This window comes from Sciurus vulgaris (assembly GCF_902686455.1).
Source record: "Sciurus vulgaris genome assembly, chromosome: 2".
In the NCBI taxonomy this organism is placed as follows: domain Eukaryota; kingdom Metazoa; phylum Chordata; class Mammalia; order Rodentia; family Sciuridae; genus Sciurus; species Sciurus vulgaris.
The window spans coordinates 51,967,597-51,991,031 of NC_136462.1; the positions used below are offsets into that span (position 1 = coordinate 51,967,597).

General features: G+C 36.7%; 2 protein-coding genes and 1 long non-coding RNA gene across 3 annotated transcripts in view; 2 read left to right on the plus strand and 1 right to left on the minus strand.

Annotated features, from left to right (window-relative positions):
- Nucleotides 1-2,127, plus strand: part of L2HGDH (L-2-hydroxyglutarate dehydrogenase) — a 46,635-nt gene extending 44,508 nt beyond the window's left edge. Inside the window, exon 10 of the mRNA XM_079119176.1 lies at nt 1,295-2,127. Within this exon, the coding sequence (XP_078975302.1) occupies nt 1,295-1,490 (196 nt within the window). The 3' untranslated portion in view covers nt 1,491-2,127. The remainder of the gene's footprint in view (nt 1-1,294) is intronic.
- LOC306648876 overlaps nt 1-23,435 on the minus strand; it is a 603,819-nt gene that overhangs the window by 312,867 nt on the left and 267,517 nt on the right. The gene's annotated exons all lie outside the window — the stretch shown is intronic.
- Nucleotides 10,241-23,435, plus strand: part of SOS2 (SOS Ras/Rho guanine nucleotide exchange factor 2) — a 103,303-nt gene continuing 90,108 nt past the window's right edge. The window contains exon 1 of the mRNA XM_079118862.1: nt 10,241-11,508. Coding sequence (XP_078974988.1) covers nt 11,422-11,508 — 87 coding nt within the window. The 5' untranslated portion in view covers nt 10,241-11,421. The remainder of the gene's footprint in view (nt 11,509-23,435) is intronic.

Below are 23,435 nucleotides of genomic sequence, written 5' to 3' on the forward strand. Positions count from 1 at the left end.
GACTGATAGGTATCCTTGCCTTTAGAAATGTCAGTGTTCAGTGCCATTCTTTTTGTGTTCTTATATATCAGATTCTTATTTGGAAATTTTTCTGGCTCAAAAATTTCCTATCCAAATTCTCTGAAGGATTCCATAGGGCAGATTACTTACTTTTATTTTAGTATCTTTTACACTCCTTGTAATTATATACTTCTCCATAAATGAACAGCATAGCTGTGTAACTTCAGGCAAGGAACTTAATTTCTTTGTTTCTTAGCTGTTAAATGTAGACTACATCAGCTTAGAGTTGTAAGGATAAATGAGATAACTTCTAGCACAAGATAAAGACTTAGTAAATAATAGCTATTATTGTCATTATCTCTCTTCAGTCAGGTTGAGGTCTAACTCTCGCATCATCCTTTTTATCTTCCTCAAATACTTATCTGAGTTTTCCCAGAATCAGTAAAAAATATTTCACATTGTTGCCTAATTTCTTGAGTCTTGGTGATGTAAGATAGCCTTTTCACACTGAGTTTCTTTGAGCAGTTTCAAAGACTGCTTTTAGTGCTTTATGACTCTAAAAACATTCCATTCAGATTTCATCTGTAAATTTTAACTATTTTAAAAAAACACAGAAATCTGTGAACTCAAATGTTATAAAACAGAATTTTAGGTAGTAAAGACTACTGTATTAACATGCTGCTCAATTAATTCATGTTTTGCTTTTTCTACCATTTCTTTAGTTAATTAGTTATCTTGATATTAAAGGTTAAATTGTTAAAAATAAAGACTACAAATGAGAATTTGTTACCATTTAATTTTTTCTTCATAAATTGTAATAGTGTTCTATCAAGACAATACAGAAAAAAAGGATAAGGAATGCAAGTGAAACACATAATTCCTGTTTTCATTGCTTTATATTAACAAAAAGAGCCTTATTGTTGTCATTGATTGGTTTTTATAACAAATTCATTTTATAAATTTAAATAAAAATATATCTATTCTAATTAAATGTGAATTTACCTGCTACTTTTGAAAAGAACCGATGTTTATAAGTAACTTACTTATTTGAGCATATATTTGATAAGCATTTGTTGTACTGTTATATAATAGGCATTGTGCTCTTGGCTGGGACATGGGTTTGCTAGATTCTTGGTGACAGCCTTTGGCTAAACATAAACCTATTGAATTTCCATATAATTGGACATTTAGAAGAATAAAGACTTTATTGCTTTAGGAATACTTTGAAAACCACTAACTTAGAAGGTGTCCTATCTCTATGAGTCAGCTGATTACTACTTTTTTGCTTTTGCAGAGGTCCAGCTGGAGTAAGAGCCCAAGCCCTGGATAGAGATGGAAATCTGGTAGATGATTTTGTATTTGATGGAGGAGTTGGGGATATTGGAAGTCGCATTCTTCATGTGAGAAATGCACCTTCCCCTGCTGCCACTTCTTCCCTTGCAATTTCTGGAATGATTGCAGATGAAGTGCAGCAAAGGTTTGAATTGTAAATAATGAAAGGAGTTGGGTATGCATTTAACCTCCACATCAGCAACAGAATGTATTGATTGTGTTCTTCAATTATAATTTAAGAAAAAGATTTTAAACTGGGCATGGTAGCATGTGCCTGTGATCCCTGTGACTGGAGAGGTGGAAGCAGGAGGATTGCAAGTTTGAGACAAGCCTGGGAAACTTAGCAAGATCCTGATTCAAAGAAAAGCTAAATAAGTTAAAAATAAGAAGTGCTGGGGAGGTAGCTCAGTGGTAGAGCACCCCTAGGTTCAATTCTAGTACTGAGAGAGAAAGAACAGAGAGAAAGAAATGGTCTTAGAGTCTCACTTTTTGATTAAAAACCCACTGAATCATCAAAATAATATAACATAGAAATAAGAATTTAAAAAACTAAATTCCATGCTCTTATTTGTGAATGAAGAAGCAAGGTGAAGTTTTATCTGACTTGACTCCCTGACTTTGTTAATGATCTATCCTTACCAACCAGGATCAAGAGAAGACTTGGCTCTTTTAGAATTTTGGGGAGGAGCTGTAGTTCCCAGCTACTGAGGATGGTGAGATGGAGAGGATCGCTTGAGCCCAGGCTGGTAAGTTGTCACTAGCCTGGGCAACATAGTGAAAGCTCATCTCAAAAAACTTTTGGTAAAGATAGCATAAAAAGTTGATTACCCTTCAAATCAATTTTTTGGCTTTGATAAGCTATTTTGTCTCCCCTAGAAGGAAAATATATTACAGTGTATTGTAGGTTGCAAACGTTATTTTAATTTTGAAGAGTCAGAAAAACTGTCATAAGTTAGAGCAACAATTTTGTATTTGAAAATTAAAAATTTTTGATTTTATGCAAATACATGATATTTCACATTTCTAAGTTTAAAAGAAAGCTTTTATTATATCCAGCCTCTTTATAAATCTCTTTATAACATGTGATGTGGTATCACTAAATTCACACAGCTGTATATTATATGTGATTATTGCTACAGTCTTCTGTGGTTGAGAAACTAAAAGCACCTAGAACTGATAGTTTTTTATAAGAGCAGTTTTAGAATCCTAACACTGATGTATAGAACTTGGTAATTTTAAACAATTATTTATCTCATATCTCTGTCCTAATATTTTCAAAATGTTGACCAAGATCACTCATGATTCATCCCTATTTGTTTTTTCAGGGCTCCTATAAACTTTTATGAGGACATTTATGCATTTTTGGTGAATATCTAACTTTGAGGCATTCACTTTTGTAAACCGCGAAAGTGCCTTACATTCATGTGTACTTTATGAGTATGTTAAACTGGTGCCCAATGCCATCCTGTATACTGTATATACCTGCGTGGTTAATCTGAATGTTTCTTATAGTTGAGAGTGTTGTTGGTAAATAGAAATATAAATGAAAATGTGGCAACCTGACTGGTGAAACAGAACCCGGTTTAGGTGAGACATTTTCAATTCATTCTCTCACACATGCTCCCTCAGGACTAATTTTCCAGTCTTCATTTTTCTTACCTCTCCAAAGCTGTTTTCTGGATGAGTGGAAAGGATGTGTATGTTGGTTGATAGGAAAAACTTTTCTGTTTTCTTCCTTTTCCCTTCACTTCAGTTGTTGGTGATTACATTGATTGAACTACCTCATCTATTAATTTGAAAGAATATTCATCATCAGCTCCAGTTCAAGAAGTAGCTAATCCAGGTAAATAGATTATGCAGTTAGTTATTCAGCAGTGATGAGCATATCAAAAGCATTCAGAAATCACCGACAGAAGAAACAAGCCCCAATGGTTCATCATAACAATTGATTCCTTCAAGAAATGAAGCACACAGGATACTTTTCTGTTCTGTTACAAGACTACTAAGACCTGGAAAATATTGCAATTTTCTATTTCATCAGCAGTAAGATTGCATATACACTAAGCTGTGGAAAAGACTAAAATTACAAAAGTAACTGTCCTAAATTGAAGCAATCCTCATTCCATTGGGGTCTGTATTATTACCCCAAAAAATGTAAGTGAGAAATTTGTTGAAAAAAATTTTGAACATGTAGGTTATTCTGTTTGTAGAACACTTGATATTATGTCAGTAGGGTTTTATTGTTAAATACGGATATAATATTTAAGAGTTTTGTGTCTGAGAGAAGAAAATATATATTAGCATTAAAATATTTTAATGAGTGTTGGTGTTGTGGAGAACATATTTTTTAGTTCCATAAAAACTTTTACTCAAATAAATATTCTGTGTGTAAAACTTAAACTGTCAAAACTTTAGATAATCCAGTCTTCAAGAAAATTAAAAACTACCTATTTGTATATAACAAAAATGAAGCAGAGAAGTTTATATTTTAGGTTAAAAGTGAAGCATTTTTGGTTTTAGCTTCATTATGTTTAGTCTGTGGGGAACTCAGTATACTGGCAAGTGCATTTTTGGTGTTTCATGTTATGTAACTTAACTCTTTTATCTGTACATATATATGTATATCAAAGTCCTTCCCTTGATCCTCTCAAAGTTTACACTGCATGGGGAGTTGCCATTGTTGTTGGCAGAGTTTCACCCCCCTAAGGTCATTTGGAAGTCTGCCTACTAGCTATGGGATAACCTTAACTCTTAGAACTTTCTTCAAAGGATGGTGGTGAGAGTGATATATATTGCTAGGTCCAGGCATATGGGAGTTTGTTGGGCCTGCATTTGGAGGCTGTCCAACTCTGATGGCTATGCCCATGAGCTATCCCTGTGAACCTGGGAGAGATGGTGTCTATGTTGTTTAAGAGCTAGCTCTGCCCTCCTGGACCCTTGATCTATGTCTAGACTTCTTTGGTAAGATGTTTCCTCATCTTTCTGAGTATACACCATTTATTATCTAAACATATTGTGGACAATATTGAGAAGCCATTGTGAAGTCAGTTGCTAAGTTTTTGTTCTGCACTCTCAGGATTGTTTTTTAAATCTCTTCATTAAAATTTGAGATGGAAGGGTGGGTGCAAGAACAGGGCAAAGTGGTTGGGAAAGAGAAAGATGCCTAGAAATGTTTTCAAATAGTTTGTACCCATTAAAGAACAGACATAAAACCCAAAGCCCTGAAGGAAAGAATGGTGATACCAACCAACTCTATACTTATCTGACCTCAAATCCTAGAGTGGATCATGTTTTTTGTTGTTGTTTTGTTTTTGCGAAGTGTTATTATTGTCTGCTAATGGAAGGGTCTCACATCAAAGTTATCTTGTTAGGATTCTTTTGCTTCTTGGATAAATGAAATTTTTACCTTCTACATGTGACAAGGGAGGTATATAATGGCATGCCTTGGGTTGCCCAGGGAACCCCACTTTAAATTTAGGGAAAGCCCTGAGGGCCAATGGTAACAAAGTAATGTTGCTCACTAGAGAATCTTGAATTTCAGCCAAGTTTTGCTTAAAACTATCTTTAGAATCACTTCTTTTAACTTTGTTCCTTTGAAACTGCTAGAGTAAAATGAAAGGGCTAAAACAGTGTTGTCTTTTCCAAAGCCTTTCAGACATAATTTTACTTAAAATTTGTCCACTGAGATGTCTTTTAGTGCCATCAGTTTATGAGCAAGGATATTTTTTGAGTATTTTGAAGAATTGGGGACAAGTTTCCCAAGCTATACTGGCTGCATATCAAATTGCTGTTTCCAAGAATGCCTAATTCCTTCAAGCTTTGATTGCCTAACTTTTTCTTAGATTCTTGATCAGTCATACTAGCTAGGACATGTATAAAGTTCTAATTGCTTGGATCCTTATAAATATCAGGAGTCAACCAGATGGAGATGTACCTCAGTGGTAGAGCATATGCCTAGCATTTGGATGCCCTGGGTTTAATCCTCAGCATCACAAATAAATAAATACTGGTAACCAAGTATGTTGGTAATGTCATAGAGCAATTGTTTTCTGATATTCAAGATGGTGCTTTGAGATTTAGGGATATGTATTGTTTTATTTTTGCATGTTAGAATTTTGTGGTTGGTAGTGAATTTTTAAACACACCTTGAATTTAGATTTCTCTCCAAAATTACTTGGTAAGTTTTATAGGGAAGTATTAAATGCTTTGTTATTTTAGCAAGGTTGATATGACATTGAGGTCAAGTATCCACCAGCATTTTCAATTGAGAGGATAGTGGAAGGAGTATATATTGACGGCATTTATTCTAAGAATATATAAGGTGAGAACCACCGGGTTGAAAGGAATCAAGAGGATTAATCCAAATTATTCAGCTTTCAGGAGTATCAACAAGAATTTTTAGAAGAATCACATCAATGGATCACACCAAAGGATCATACCGTCTTTGCCTAAGTAGAGGGTATATGTGAATTTGGCCAAAAAACTGAAGTTTGGCCAAGTATGGTAGCCCACGCCTGCAATCCCAGCTACTCAGGAGGCTGAATGTGGAGGATCGCATGAGCCCAGGGGTATGATACTTGTCTGGACAACATAGCAAGACTCCTGTCCCCCAAACAACAATAACAACAAAAACAAACAAAAAAACCACAGAAGTTTGAGTGTCCATGAGTAGAGTAGACTATCATAATTATCAAATAAAATAACACTTCACCTTGGGCTAGTAGTATAACTAACATATACCATCTTTTTTTTTTTTTTCCTTCCCCCCCACCCCTCCCACCCCTCTTTTCCCTCTATACAGTCCCTCCTTCCTCCATTCTTGTCCCCCTCCCACCCCCCATTATGTGTCATCATCTGTTTATCAGTGAGATCATTCACCTTTTGGATTTTTGAGATTGGTTTATCTCACTTATCATGATATTCTCTAATTTCATACATTTGCCTGCAAATGCCATAATTTTATTATTCTTTATAGCTGAGTAATATTCCATTGAACATATACCATCTTTTCTACCCTTATGGAGGAAGTTTGTGTCTTTTGGCATTTTATTTTGAGTTCAATTGTTGGGAATAGAATCTATTCTAGCTAGATAAATGAGATTATGTTTATTCTAAGGCATACAAAATCATTAGAAAGCTGATGAAGTAGACTAGATATGTTGGACTTTCTGGTACAAGCTCTAAAACCACACCACAAACCAGGCCACCAACAGAGCAATTCCAAAATAACTATGATCCACCAACAGGATAATAATGCCAGACAGTGAGTCTAGCCATTGCTGCTGCTGCTGCACAAAATTAGTGACTGAATGATGCTTGCCTGCAGTCGATTTGCAGCTTCCACCTCACTTCTGCCTTCTTAGATCTCCCTCAGTGTATCTGATAAGGCCATCCTAAATCACTTCCAGAATCCTAGCTGCAAGGGAATCTAACTTTTAGCTTTCCTATCTGCGATAATTGAAGGGTAGAATGTATGTTGCCTGCCACATGCTATATCCATCACACCTACTAATTAGTCACAAATAGTAAACAATGTAGGTAAATTACTATATGCGCTAGCACTTTGGGACAAATAAATCAATATTTGTTTTATTTATCTTCTCTTTACTAACTTCCTTTTCTGTAATCAGTTTCAACATACGTATGCAATTGCTAACAAACCAAACCCTGTCTGGAAGCTATACTGAACAATGATGAATATATTCATTGTTGATACCTCAACTTGATAATTACCAGGACTTGGAAGGATTTTATTGCAATAATACAAATTATAAGAACCTGAATGGTGCCTTTCACTTTTACTATAGGACTTGGTATCTGGGACAGCTACTTACAAAAAATGACTATCTGGTAGTGGTGGCAAGATCCAGATGACCTCAGTGTCATTTTCATACTCCAGAGCAACAGGAAAATTAGTTCAGTTTAATAGCAGATTGTATGTAACATTAATGCATAATGCTTTTTCTGTAGGGACACAATGAGTCTTTTCCAATTTCATTAAAAATTATAGTTCCTTTTGGGAAGACGTCTTTGGTAGTCTTTTGCAGGGCATGGGATTTTCGGGTAAAAGCCTCTTACAAGGGTCGTAGGTCAAAAGATCATCTCCCTGTGACTGCTCCCACTTCTTTCAGGCAGGTGGACTATAAAAGGACCAGAGCCCATCTATGGCAGACAACTATGAAAGTGAGTAACAACATTTATTGTTTCCTGTGGTGTTGCTTTAATTTGCTATTGATTGGCAACACTTGTAGCTGTAAATAAATTAAGGAAGTATGAAATAGCAAATGGGAGAAATGTTGAACAAATGGTTTTAGAAAATATTTTTCAGTGGGAGAATGTTAGTGGTAAAATTTTATCTGCCTTTTAAAATCAAAGATGTGCTTGGGTCATTCATATTCTCTCCCAAAGCCATTTTAAATTTGAAAAGGGCAAACAAAAATACTGCTACCAAATTATTAATGTAGTAATTAGTGTATTAATTTCAGCTCAAATTTATGACTGAATTTTTGTTGTATGCATGTACACCCTCCCTCATAGTGCTTAATATTTCCATTTTTTTGACACTTGAGCAAAAGTTTATAATCAGGCTGGAAATTTTTTTATTAAAAATGACTTTTAATTAATCAGTGTTTTGAACAAATTCCACATTTATCTGGTTGAAAATTCAAGTTACAAAAAGATACACAGTGAAAAGTCCCCCTGTCCTTCAGCCACTCAGTTTTCATCCCTGTTACAAGAATATTGTGTAGTCTTGCAAAGAAATTATATTTACATACATAAAATAGTATATACTTTAAAAATACAAGTGGTATCATATTCTGTGTGTTATGTTAAACATTCTGCTCTTTTTACTTTGCAGTGTATCTTGAGGAATGTTCCACAGAGTCTTGGTCTTGACTTTATAGGTTCCATTATATGGATTTACTATTAGTTATTGAACCAGTATCCTACTCCTTCTGATTATTTAAATTCATTGTGTCTAAGGTGTGTTTGTTTTGTTTTTGTCATAATGAACATCAGTACAATGAATAACCTTGTCTCTAAGTGATTTCATATGAACAAGTATACCTCTGGGACACAATCCTAGAATTTCCTAGGTCAAAGGATATGTACCTTTCAAACTTTGTGGTTTTCTTTTTTTCCTTAGTTTAGTTTCTTTTTTGAAGTGAAGGTCTTACTATGTTTTCCAGACTGTTCTCCAACTCTTGGGCTCAAGTGATCCTCCCTCTGCTAAGTAACTGGGACTGCAGGTGCACACCATCCCTCCTGCCTCCTTGAAGCTTTAATAAGTATTATCAATGACCAATTTATACTCCTATAAATAATAGAGTTCCTATTTCCACATATCTTTACTATCATAGTGGGTAATCAACCTTTTTGAACTGTGCTATTCTAATAGATGAAAAAATAATAACAGTATAATTTAAATTTGCATTTTTTCTTAATATGAGCAAAGTTGAGCATCTTTAATATGTTTAAGAGACATTTAGATTTCCTTTTCTGTGTGTGATCTTTTCACACCCCTTTTTTCCTTATTGCGTTTTGGTCTTACTAATTTGTAGGAATACTTTTCTATGTTAGGGAAATTAATTAAAGAGTGAGTTAAAAAAATGAATTGCAGGGTTGGAGATGTAACCGAGTGGTAGAGCAGTTGCCTAGCATGCTTAAAGCCCTGGGTTTTGTGGTACCCCAGCATCACAACAAAACAAAATGAAACAAAAAAGTTAAAAAAAACCCCTTATATCTGAAGTTACAAATATGTTTTATATTTTACATGTAAATTTTTGATATATCAGGAATTTATGGTAGTGTAATGTGTAGATTATGGATCCAACTGTTTTTTTCTAGATGGCCCACTTGGCTGGCTTGGAAAATTTTTACTGGTGTCATTCTTAGATTATCTTCCACAAGCACTAAGATCACATTTCTGTTTGCCTAGCCCAGAGATCACAGCTCAGATGCCTGTAGAGACTAGGCAGGTTACATAAAAGGGGAAGAGTGCCAGGTGCAGAGTATAGCCAACTGGAAATGGAATGGCATACTTTTCTAAAGAGGGCAGCCACTACCCAGGGCCGGCTGATTACTCCCTTGCACAAATGCAGCATTTCCAGACTTTTGTCAAGAGAATCTGGAAATGTAGATTTTTATATGTAATCTCTTGAATTTTAAAATGGTAACAATTTTAAAAATTTAAATACAGCCCTGACTAAACAAAATGTTTTCAGGCCAGATTTGGCCCAGAGGAGACTTCCAATATCCCTGGCCAAGAGTAAAACTTCCCACCACCAGCATTATTCTCCTATGAGAAAGTACAGTCCCAGTCTAGCAATTTGACAGTTTAGTAGTTATGGCTTGGGTCTGGGAACAGGGGAGAAAAGAACCCTTTCATATAAGTCAAAGTCTTTACCCTTATGGACTGAAAGATTAGTTGGAGAAAATACAAGCATTGCACTACCCCATCTTTATTCCAAGTACATGGAATTTATTGCAGGGCATTCTTGACTCAGTGGATACTTGAATTAGAAAAACGAGTTTTCCAACTGTGCCTGTCGCATTTTGCCAGGATCATGAAATGGTGCCTGTTGTGGGAAGGATAATTTCTCAACTACTGATTCTGGAAGTGAAGTTGTCCACAAGCTTATTTTTTCACCTCCTTCTTCCTTTCCCTTGCTGCTGGTGGCTGGGTAAAGGTAGTACATGAATTTTATGCTTTACAACCTGTTAAAAGTCATGTACTCAGCATCTTTAGTGGGACGAAATTTCTTCTAATGATAAAGGTTCTAGAGTTTATGTCTCTTCAACTTAGAGATGCCTACAGGTCGGGGAATTTTTTTTTTTTCTGGGTTGCTAATGAATATGATTTCACTCGAAGGGCATATATGATGAAAGGATACGATCAAGAAAACGAGCTAAATCATCTGAAAGTTCTACAAAAACGATATGATTTTGCTAACACACGTGGGCCTGGTTAAGTGAAGGACCTTTAAATTCCAGTTTGATTAACGTCACTTGTACCTCCTTTTCTGGCCCCACAACCGTGTGCTGAGATTTCTACGCCCCAAAACACCACTCTACGGAATAATTCTTGTCTGCTGAATACTAAGGAGCCTGGTAGAGCACAAATACGCTAAATATCTGTCAGTTTCTCTCCATATCCCTATACTGCCTCCCACGACTGCAGTCCTGCGGCTGGGGGCTCATCAAGGGTGGCACTGACTCGAGATTGTCTTGGGAAGGTCTAGAGGAAGGAGTGTATGCGTAAAAAAGCAGTCAATAAATTAGGAAGTAAGTCTGGAACAGGCCCCCTGCAAAGTTCCCTGGGGAGGCAGACTCCAGGACCCCCGCACCCCCGCGCCTGGCCGGCGCCTTGGCCCGCTCCGCGGCGCGCATGCTCCGTGCGGGGCCTCTCAGGCAGCTCCGGATAATGAGCGCCGGGCCGAGGGGGCGGGCCGAGCCGCGGCTGTTGCGACCCGGAGCTCAGCTGCGGCCCCGCGGCGCTCTGCGCGGCTGCTGAAGGGGCGGCGGCGGCGGCCAGCTCTGTGCACACCCGAGTGGGGCTCGCTCGCCCGCCGCGCACGCCCCGTCGGTCCCCTGAGCCCTCTGGAGGTGACTCGAACGGGCCGGGCCCGGCGGCGTTGCCTGTCGGGAGGGCGGGGATGAGGCGATGAGGAGACTTGCTGCTGCCGCCGCTCTCAGCCCGCCGCGGCAGTAGCGGGAGTCAGGGCGGAGGCGAAGCCAGCTGTACCCTCGCCGGGCTGCGAACTCAAACAAAGGAGGAGCCACCGGAGAAGCGGGCCAGCGCCGCGAGAAAGGAGGTCGCTGCCTGGGGTGGCCAGAGTTCGCGGCCACCGCGCTTCTTCAGTGGGCGCTGCGCGAGGCGAGGGCCAGCCGGGCCGAGGAAGCCGTCCCCGGGGCCGCCGCCCGCCCGCCGGCGCCGCCCCCGAGCCGCCTCGGCCGTAGTCGCGGCCCGGGCGGGAGGCGGCGGCCGCCGGTGAGGCGAGGCGGCCCGCGCTCTGCCTGTCAGGCCACCCGCGCGGCCCGGGTCGGCCCGCGGGCCGCCCCCGATGCGGAGGCTCTGCCGCCGGGGCCATGCAGCAGGCGCCGCAGCCGTACGAGTTCTTCAGCGAAGAGAACAGTCCGAAATGGCGGGGACTGCTTGTCTCGGCCCTGCGGAAGGTCAGTGCTGGGGCGGGGGCGGCCGCCAGGGCCCTGGGAGGGGCCGGTGGCCCGGCTGGGCCGGGCGGCGGGCGGGATGCTGGGGCCGGTCCCCCGAAGTTCTAACGGGGAGCAGCTCGTCCTCCCAGCACTCGGGTCCCGAGGCCGCGCAGTGTCTCTGGCTGGCGACAGGGCACTCATAATTGCCTGTTGCATCCTGAAGGACGTTTTCTCAAGTTTTTTTTTTTTTTTTTGGCCGAGTCCCGGAAGGAAGGTTTTGTTATGATCATAAAACTGGATTTCATGTTGCAGTCATTTCGTCAGACAACTTCCGCCGTTGACCAATTTGTTGTCCTCAGGCGGGATTTGGGCAAGAGAAAGTCCCGCTGGCATGTAGACAGTTTCTAAAACAAAAGCTCATTTTCAGGTCGGGTAATTGCTTTTAATTGAGTTCTTTGGGGGTGTTCCCTCCAGGCATTTGCTTGTCAGGGTTGTCCACTCGCTTATGAGGCATTCCTTTTCCATTCTTTTTTGTAATATGGACGTTTCACATGTGTGAAGTGTCAGTGAGTCATCATACTCATTTTACAGTTCTTGAGGTGAATCTAAAGCGCCTCCCCACTCCCAGCAAAAGATGTCTTGCCTTAATACAAGAGATTTCCCTTATAAAATTTGGTTAGTTCCTTCTCTGGGTGCTATTTCAAACGTGGAATCACTTCAAGGAACAAAAAAATCTATCTTTAAAGTTTGGGTGCATCTCTCCTGTTCGAATGTGAACTTAGGTAATAATTATACTATCATTTTTATAATAAATTATTTTGTGAGGTTAAGACAAATTCAGACTGTACATGAGTTCGTGATTACCTGTCATGCTTACTAACCATGGCCTTCTTTACTATTGATACAGACTAGTCCCTTGAGTCTTTTATGGAAAATAACCAAGAATAAATTGTAAAATAATAAAGAAAAATCAATTTTAAAAGACTGCACTTAGAATATATTTCTTCATACATTAAATTCCTAGAAGCGTAAGGTAGTAGTGCATTTTAAAGACAAAAATGTTTTCCTCGTGCATTCAGAATTTCGGATTTTCTAATTTCATGATTCTCAAAAGTAGACATTGCTTCCCTTAAGGCAAATACCAAGTCATGGCTTTCTAAAACACTTAGTGGAGTGACTGTCATTTCACTGGTGTACCAGGTTCTAAAGTATTAAATTGACCTTCCATGCTTAGCCCAATTCTGTATGGAGAGAGAATGAATTTGGAAATGTACTGAGTGGTGATAATGAACTCTGGCCTGAATTAAAAGCAAAGGGGGAAATGCTTAGATAGTAATTAGCCCTTCTACCATGCAGAAGTGTGGGTGCAGTTTACCAGGTAGGTTTATACTGTTGGCAGTATGAAGCAAGTATATGCCCATTAGGACTTTGTGGTAGCAAACAGTATTTAAGTGTAGGTAGCTTTACATAATCCTCATGTACAGGTTCAGATTTATTTTTTTCAGGCTGGATTATAATAAAAGCAGGACTAGCATCCAGCCCTCACCCATTACTTTGATCCTATTAGCATTTATATGTTGTTCTTGCTTTCCAGGTGCTTTGCAAATAATATTTTGTTGTATTCAACAATTATGGTATATCCTTTGCTTATAAAATACATCTAAGAAAATTTGACCTTTCATGGTGAATTATAAAAATAATTTCTATTTATTAACTTATTGTTATTATAGAATTGAGGTACATACACATGGAAACATTTTTTAATGTCTTTGGAAAATTTTTGGTGAAAGTAATTCAGATTGTATCCAGTTTTACAGTATTTGGGACATTGTGACATGTAGGTTCATAGTGCCTGCTAAGAGTTGGAGGTGTTACAGCTCTTAAGGTGCTCAGATTTACTCTGCAGGTTTTCAGTTCTAGCATGCATCTGCTAACCATCTCTTTGTATGATAAGAATTTCCACCATTTCTGAAGAAAACTCTGTCTTCCTATTCAAAGCATCTAGGCTGGGAATGTATCTCAGTGGTAGAATGCTTGCTGGCATGCCAAGGCCCTGAGTTCTATCCCTAACACTGGGAAGAAAAAAAGAAAAAAAGCATCTAGAACTTAACCACTTACCTCCCGATGACCATAGAGTTAAAAAGACTATTAGGATTTGACTATACTATTTCTCTTTTCCAGTTGGTGCTACCATTGAACATTTGATATATTCTAGCTCTATGTATTGGTTAACATTTATTGAACACATTTTAGGTATTTGGCACCATGTTGTATACTAAGAATACAAAAATAAATTAAAAAAAAATAATAAAGTCCTTTACCAGCCAGACCAAAAATTCTAAGTTTTGAGGTTTTGGTTTTTGTAAATGAGATACCAATTCTGAGCTCAGATTTCTGTAATGAATATCCAGTTTGTGAAGGGAGCAATGTAGTTTTATTGGCTCTGACAAGTTAATTCATTTTAGACAGCTTGGTGGAACCTCCAAAACTATTAAAATAGGAATTTTCATAAAGGCAAAATCATGATTTCTGTGCAAATGTAAAGAAACGTGTCAGTGATGTCATTATTTAATGAGAGATCTAGTAAAATGTTAAAGATTAATATAAACCTTTTAGTATTTATAGGTCATTGAATAAAGAAACATTAAAATTATATTAGATATAAATTAGCAACCTACAAGAACATAAAAGAAAGTTTTGGGTTATCTTTTCCACTGGATAGAAATTATTTTTATCTCTACCAGCCAAAATTCTGTAAATTTATCTTATAGATAATAATAGAAAATAATGAAAGTTTCAAGCTGAAAAATGCTTAGTATGATCTTTTGCTTAGGTTCAAGTTTTGGCTAATTTTTATGAAGACTGTGTTTGGCAGAGTCCTTTTAAAATTGAAAAAACAAGGGGTGATAGCTTCTGCAGCATATATACTAAAATTGGAATGATACAGAGAAGATTAGCATGACCTCTGCAAGGATGATAGCAAATTCATGAAGCGTTCTGTTAAAAAAGAAAAAGAGAGAGGAAAAGAAAATGTAAGGAATTAAAAAAAATAATATGCAAGTATTCATTTCACAGAAACACAAAGGTTGAGGAGTGAATTTATGGAAAAATAATTGTGGAAATAGAAATGTGTTGTTCTTTGAATTTTGTTTGCTTGTTCTTTTTACTTTTTTTTGGTCATGTTGGGGATTGAACTCAGGGTCTTTATGCACTTTACTGCTGATCTGCACTCCCAACCCTTTCTTTAACTTTTAAAGCAAAACCTCTCCTAGGGCATTTAAAAACATCCAGGGCTACAAAGCAGAGTGAAATGACATTACTAATTGATAATACATGGATTGTTAACATTACTGCTAAATTATGTATCTTCTGTAAAAGAGCCAGGAACATAAATGCCTTCACCACTACTCCCCAAGAACATTGAAGCTGTGGTATTACTTGGAGGAAAAAAAGAGCATGGGCTGTATTTCTAAGTGTAGTTAATTACCTTTGACTTTGAAGTATCTTTGGTATTTTATGCATGTGCTGGTTGTATGCTGAAATAAATCAGCACTCTTCATATGGGAAATATGCCTTATTTTAATTTTACCAGGTTTATCAGTCTCTGATATTTCTTTGGTAGATAACTTTTCTGTAAGGTGTTCCTTACCAGGCTAGCCATGGAAAAGAAAAATGTCTATTTTATTACCATCTGTAGTTATAATGTCAGTGAGAGCTAGAAAGAATTGGTTGAATTCCTGGGTCTAATTCAATTCTCATTAAATATCGACCTCCCCACCCTGTGACAATTTTGCATTGTCTTTTAAAAGGTAAGTGATGTGAGAGAATGTTTGGGTTAATTAATAGCAGTCCATGGCAAGGAAAAAGAAGGTAGGGGCTCTGATTGAGAAATGCTTTTGTGAAATCTGAAAGATTCTAGTGTTTTCTACCTTTTTACCAATGTCTCTTAGAAGTTTGTTTTAGAAAACTGTATGGGATCTTTCTTCAGACCCAAGAGAAGAATAGGGTTACTTAATAAGTTGGTGTCACTGATATTTAATAGGTCAAAGATGTGTTTAAGAAATACTAAGTTCTGGAAGATATATTCTAATATGTTACTGTGTCCTGTGTGCCAGGCACTGACTGTCTTAACACTGAGGATTGTAGCAAGGGCCCTTCTGTCATGAAGCTTTCATTCTAAATGACTGTAGCAGAGAGGGCTGGGAGAGACATAAAATTAAGTTGTAAGCAATTATAGGAAGGATCAGTAGGAATTAACAGAAGGGGAGGAGAAAAGATTTGAGGCAGAGGGAACATGACTATTTAAATGAAGAACAAAGAGAATAAGAAGCCAGTGTGGTATACTATAGGTAGACCAAGTTAAGGGTCTATCTTAGACCAAGAAAGTTGTGTATGGTTATTTATGTAGCAAAGTAATTATATTAACTCGATCATAATTGCTTTTTGAAAAGATCATTCCAGGTGAAAGCCAGAAGAAACTAAGAAAGGCCCTATGATTTTTTTTTTTTTTTAAACATGAGACCTGCTCTAGATTTCCTAAAGCCACTGAATTCAACAGTAGAACTCAAGGGAATCATTTGGAATTATTCCAAACTAACAATGACCCAACCTAACCCAAAGGGTTCAGCCAGAACTGGATGAGCATTAGAAACGCATTTTAACTTGCTGCATTTAGCTCTCTGTCAGCCATGATTTAGTAGCTTTTTTCTATTTTCAGTTTAATTTTGGTATGGTATATTTGGAGCAATAATATTCCATTAAAGTGTTTTATGCTGAGTATCCAAAGCATTACCTGCGTTACCACTTGACATAAATCAAGTATGTGTCTTTTATATTAACCATAGCTTCTCTTTAAAAGGAACAGTAGTTTGATTATATCCTCTGTTAGCCAGTATATTTGAATCAGGAAGGTATTTTAATGGAACTAATGGATTTAGCATTATCTCATGTAGTCAGAGTTAGAAATTAACAACCTAAAATTCTTTTTTCTTCTCATAAAAATGTGATAAGTAGAAATCCTTTTAAATGTATAAAGTGTTATACACTTCACATTTTAATGTGTAGCAGGGAAGAACAATGAAAATAGCATCAAGATCTAGGTATGGGTACTAGCGTTAGCTCTTCCTAGTAAGATTTTCTATACTCTAGTTTGCTTCATTAAATTATTTTGTAAACTCAAATTCTACTTCTTACTTACAAAACATTCTGTAGTTCTTTCTTAATTGATCTGTTAGCAGCATTTGACAGTTGATATTTTCTTACTCCTTGAAATTCTTTTCTTACATGACTTCCAGAACACCATACTCTCCTGGTTTTCTCTCTTTGGATATCCTTTATTATTTATTTATTTTATTTTAATTAATTAATTTATTGTTTCTTTTTAGTTATACATTACAGTATAATCTATTTTGACATAATTATAAAATCATGGAATATATCTTGTTCTAATTTGGTCCCCAGTACCTCTTCTTTCCCTTTCCCCCTTCTCCCCCTCTCCCTTTCCTCTACTGATCTGTCTGCCATTTACCCATAGTTATTTTTTTAAAAATTAATTTCTTATGGATATACATGATGGTGAGATTCACAGTGGTATATTCATATGATGTACATAGGAAAGTTATGTCGGATTCATTCCACTCTTTCCTTTTCCTATCCCCACTCCCTTCCCTTCATTCCCCTTTGTCTGCTCCATTGAACTTCTGTTCTTTTTTCTTATCCCTCCCTTTATTGTGGGTTAGCTTCCACGTATCAGAGAAAACATCTGATCTTTTTTTGGGATTACCTTATTTCACTTAAATAATAGTCTCCAGATCCATCCGTTTACCAGCAAATGTCATAAAGTCATTCTTCTTTCCATTGTGTATATATACCACATATTCTTTATCTGTTCATCTGTTGAAAGACATCTAGGTTGGCTTTTTAGTATAACCTTTCTAGATCTTTTGTCTTGATTCCTCTTCTTCATCCTATGGACATCATTTTGAACTACCCAGGGCATAGTTATAAACTTGTTTCTTTTTTACACCCACTCTCTTGGTTGTAAAGAGAACCTCATTACTACACATATCATTTATACATATTTCCAAGTTCCTCCTCCATGCCTCTCACATAAGTACGCAAATAAATACTTTACCACTAAGGTATATATATATCCTCAGACCACTCTCCTAAGTTTTGACCTTCAAGTTTTTATTCTGGTACTTCCACATAGATGTGTGATGGTTATCTCAACAAATACTGAACTCTTCCTCTTCCTCCCAGAACTTGCTCTTTTTGTGGCAGTTCCTATGTCAGTAGATAGCTACTCCATCCGTCTAGTTGTTCCAACTAAAAATCTTGAGTTATTTTTGAATCTTTTTTTTATACCATATATTTAATCCTTTCACAATTCTTTTAGCTCTACTTCCAACTATAACTACATCCAGTCACCTTGTCATATTTTTCTTCTTCTACCACCTGGAATCAGGTGATCGTCACTGATCTCTTGGAATTTTGAATAGCTTTTTAATTGGTCTCTTGCTTCATTCAGTCTTAGCACAACAGATAAGTGAGATCTTATCACTCTTTTGTTTAAAACTCTTATCAGTGCTTCTCAGAATAAATGTTGAAGTTCTTTTTATGGCCTGCTAGGTCCTCTACAGATGGCATGCCCCCACCTACTTCTACCTTTTGACCTTATTTAATACTGTTCCTTGTTTACTCCTCTCCTACTCCTTACTGGTTTTCTGATTCCTATAACACATTGACATGTACTAGTTGCAGGACTTTCATGCTTGCTTTATCTTCCTGGAACACCTTTTCTTCAGGTAATTATGTATTTGGCCCTTTTATCTCTTTTAGGTCTTTATTGTCATATATCATCTTCTTGGAGATGCCTTCCCCTATATCCTCTCTAAAACTGATACATTTTCCTGCTTTTTGGATGATTCTGCATAGATGCTCATGACATAATCCAGGCCATAAACCTACATATCCAGTATAAATGGTACACCCAGTTTCTAAAACAGAACTCGGGACATGATCTTTGTATGTCACACCACCTTTACATATATTCAGTGAGTCTGCTTGAGTCTTCCTTTTTTGCTATGTATCCCCAGAAGAACTTTGAAAAACTTTTACTTTTTTATGTTGACATCTAAAAATTTTCAAATAGTTGCATAATTTTATGTTATAAGAACTGATACTTTTAAAATAGTTAAGTGTTTTAAATGTGTCTAATGAAATCCAAATACCAAAATAATTTGATACCCACTATCATCCTTTTAAAAATTCACATGACAGAATGCATCTTTTCTCTGTGAGCTTTGCATTTTACTGCTTCTACATAATATATTCTAATATAATATTTTAAGTCTTTGATCCCTTCCTAGTATTTATAATTTTTTAAACAGCAAAGAGTATATATATATATTGAATTTTAAAGATATCCCTATGACCAGAAAGTTTTAAGGGCTGGGGAGATAACTCAGCTGGTAGAGTGCTTGCCTTGCAAGCACAAGGCCCTGAGTTTGATCCCCAGTACCACCCAAAAAAAAAAAAAAAAAAGTTTTAAAACCTGTTTTTATTTGAATTATTTAGACATAGTTGATGAAAGCGACATAAATGCTATAAATTTTGAGTAAAGCTATAAAACTATTGATTATACGTCTCAGTAACATCTATGCGTGCAACTTTGCATTTTTTTTAAATTCATGTTTTATGGGTAAATATTACTTATTACTAGAATGATACAGGGTCATGCTGGAGTGAATCAAGGGTCAGCATCAATTCTATTTGTTTTCCATTTTTATAGATGTAAGCCCCAAGAACCCTTGTTAACATAAGTACAAGAAAAATTTAAAGCAACCAAACCCAAATTTTTAACTTCTTGCAAATGATATGCCAAATTATATATTTCTTTTAAATATGTAGTGAATCTCATTAAAATACTTTTGCCAGGCACCATGGTGCACACTTGTAATCCCAAAGACTCAGGAGGCAGAGCCAGGAGGATCTTGAGTTCAAAGCTAGCCTGGGCAAAAGCGAGGTGCCAACAACTCAGTGAGACCCTGTATCTACAAAACAGGGCTGAAGATGTGGCTCAGTGGTCGAGTACCCCTGAGTTCAATCCCCAGTACCCCCTCCCACCAAAATTACTTTTAAGACCAGTTAGCAACCCAATTAGGTCCTCTTTTAATTTGTTTCAAGTAAAAAAGTTGCAAACCCACCCGACTTGGGAAATAATTTGTTACCTGATCTTTAAAGTTGTTTGCTTTTTCGTTTCTAGATTTTCCAGGATTTATCAAATAACTAATAAGTTATCTCTTACTTTTTTACTTAAGGGTACGTTGTTTAATATGATATATCCAAAAAATTGGTGCAATATTTTGTTGATCTTATTACATTAATATATTTTCAGTGAATCCTTGAAACTGCAGGTCTAGGTCATTGTGGTAGTTTTCTGTTGCTGAATGACAAATATCACAAATATAGTGACTCAACACAATACCTATTTATTGTCTTACAGTTTTTATAGAAGTATAGGCATAGCTTAGTTGGAGTCTTTGCTTAGGAAGTCACAAGGCTAAAATCAGGGTTTGGCTAGGGCTGGGCATCTGACACTTCAGCTTTTCTTCTAAGCTCATGTGATTATTGGTGGAATTCATTTTCTTGCAATTGCAAGACTTAGGCCCAGAGCTTCTAAAGACCACCTACTATTCCTTGCCACACAACCCTCACCATAACCTGTCAACTTTGCTTTAAGTTCAACAAGAATGTATCTGTCTTTTTTTTTTTTTTTTTTTCTTTTTCTTTTCCTTTTTTTGTTTTGCAGTATTGGGGATAGATCATAGGGCCTTGTTCTTGCTGGGCGAGTGCTTTACACTTCCAGTGCTGTTGCTACTTCTTTCATTCTTTTAGACTTTTAAAAAATTAGATCAGGCAGAACCAGGATAATCATTTGGTTAACACGAAGTCAACTGAGTAGTGACTTTTGTAATATTTGGCAAACCAATCACAGGAATGATGCCCTGTTGTATTCACAGATCCCATCAACCTGTAAGGGTAAAGGACTCTTACAAGGGCATGTATACTAGACTAGGGATTGGGAACTTTGGGGGCCATCTTAGAATTCTGCTTACCGTTATTCATTTAATGGACAATATCTATCACATAGTTTTATAAATAAGGTCAATTTTAATTTATTTAATTAATTTAATTTAAGATCAAACCAGCCAACCTAGTATTTATCTTTTGTCAAAGTCTGACTTAATTTTTAAATTCAAATTTATGTGTTGATACATATTATATGCTAGCCATCTTATTTCTGGATGCAAACTGTAAGGTAGAAGGACAGATAAAGAATGAAAATTGGCTTTGGATTTTTTTTCTCATGAATGAAATAATATTGCCTCAGGGTATTTCTTTTTAAAAGTTTTATTTTTTATAGCACATTAATTGTACATTTAATGGAATTCCATCCATTCATAGAGCATGCATTAATCAAATCCATTCACCCTTCTTCGGTCCTTTCCCCACTCCCCTGCCCTTTTCCTAGTCCTTAGTAATCACTATTCTACTTTCACATTCATTTTTCAGTATTCATATATGAGAGAGAACATGTGATACTTTCTTTGTCTGACTTATTTTGTTTAACATGATGGTATTTCTTAAAGATGCACTCTTTGTTTTTGTAGGCCTGTCCACTTAGGACAATGTGTTTTTTAACAGTAGACTACAGGATCGGAGGGTCAGAAGGCTAATCTTTTAAAAGAAAATAGTTATAACTATCTCTTTGTTTATTGTCCTAGAATTAATGAGTTTATTTATCGATTGCATCCTAGAGTAGCAATGATAGTTTCAGGCTGAGAAATCCACCTTTCTTCAGTTAAGTGAAAGAGGGTAATTGTGAAAGGAGAGATGGAAAGAATTTGCTTTACTCCTTGTATGCAATTACCTTGTCAGGCAGATGCTCCATGGGGACAGATCTTTATGAAAGGGCATATATAGTAGTTTAGGTAGTATACTAATGGACATAAGTGTTTGGCACACTAATTCTTTTTTATAAATTTATCTATTTTATTTTTCTATTGATACATTAAAATTATACATAGTAGCAGAACTCTGTTGCATTTTTGTTTCTGCACACAATAGAACAATAAAATTTGATCAGTTTGGTTCCAGAGCAATACCTCCCTTTATTCTCCCCTCCTCCCTCCCCCTGCCCCACTTCCTCTGTTCTACTGGTCTCCCTTCTGTTTTCATGAGATTCCTGTCCCCCTTTTTTCTTATACTTTTCCCTCTCTAGCTTCCACACACGAGAGAAAACATGACTCCTAACTCTCTGAGCGTGGGTTTTTTCACTGAACATAAATGCTCTCAAGTTCCATTTTCCTACAAATGACATAATTTCATTCTTTATGGATAAATAAAAGTACATTGTGCATATATACCACATTTCCTTCATCTCCTAGACTGGTTCCATAATTTGGCTGTTGTGAACTATGTTGATGTAAACATGGGTATGCTTATTTTGCTGTGATGACTTTAATTCTTGGGAAATACTGAAGAGTAGTATAGCTGAGTTATATATGGTGGTTACATTCCTAGTCTTTTTAAAAAAAATTTTTTTTTTGTAGTTGTTGATGGACAGAATGCCTTTATTTGTTTATTTTTGTGTGGTGCTAAGGATCGAATCCAGTGCTCACACATGCTAGGCAAGTGCTCTGCCACTGAGCTACAGCCCCAGCCCAGCATTCCTAGTCTTTTGAGGAACCACTGTATTGATTTCCATAGTGAACCAGAAATTCTTGAACTTTGAATAAAACAAATTTAATAATCATGGTCTTTTCTATTCCATAGAGGAAAAAGTAGCCACTTATATTTTTTTCACTTTTATTTTTCTCTCATAAATAAATATTCCTTAACTCTTTGGCATATACTGCTATTTAATTGCTAGGGAGTCATGTAAAATTGTAAAATTAATAAATAAGACAGAGGTTTAAAAGGGAAAAAGGCCTCATACTTTTTTTTCTTAATGTGTGTATAGTTTTGATTTTAAGTTTTTAAAAAATATTTTTAGTTATAGATGGGCTCAATACCTTTATTTTATTATTTATTTTCACGTGGTGTTGATGCTCAAACCCAGTGCCTCAGGTGTACTAGGCAAGCACTCTACCACTGAGCCACAACCCCAGCCCTGATTTTAAGTTTTATAGTCATTTTTACTAACATTGTTCCTGCTAACAATGATGGAATATAAATGTCTTAATAGTCCATGTCCTGTAAAGAACACTGGCTTTGACATGCTGTGCCGCTGAAACCATTGATCTGCCTTGTAATTTATTGGTTTTATAGGCTAATGGTCTGCCTTTATGGGAAGGTGCTTAAAGCTCATATGCCGTTTCATTCCATTCAAGAAATTTTTGATGACAAAATTTTAGTTCCAACTATTTTATGATAAGACCTTCATAAAATGGAGCTAAAGAGAATGAGATTCTTGGCCTGTACTTTTCTATATTTTATTTATTTTATTGTTTTATTTGTTCTTTTTAGATATACATGACAGTAGAGTATATTTTGACATATTATACATACATGGAGACTTCTCTACATTTTAAATAAACCAACATTTTAAAAACCTGCCAAGAAAGCTAAGTGCAGTGTTGCATGACTGTAATCCCAGCAACAGGAAGGCTATGAAAGGAGGACTGCAAATTGGAGGCCAGCCTCAGTAATTTAGTGAGGCCCTAAGCAACTCAGTGAGACCCTGTCTCAAAATAAAAAATAAAAAGGACTGGGGATGGAGCTCTGTGGTAAAGTACCCATGGGTTAAATCCATAGTACCAATAAAAAGAAAAAAAGTACCTATTTTTTTTTTTTATTAAAGTTAAAAGTACCTAATTAAGAGTACTGACTCTATGAAAGAAGTGAATGTTAACAGATAGAATAGAGGAAATAGAGTGGAAACC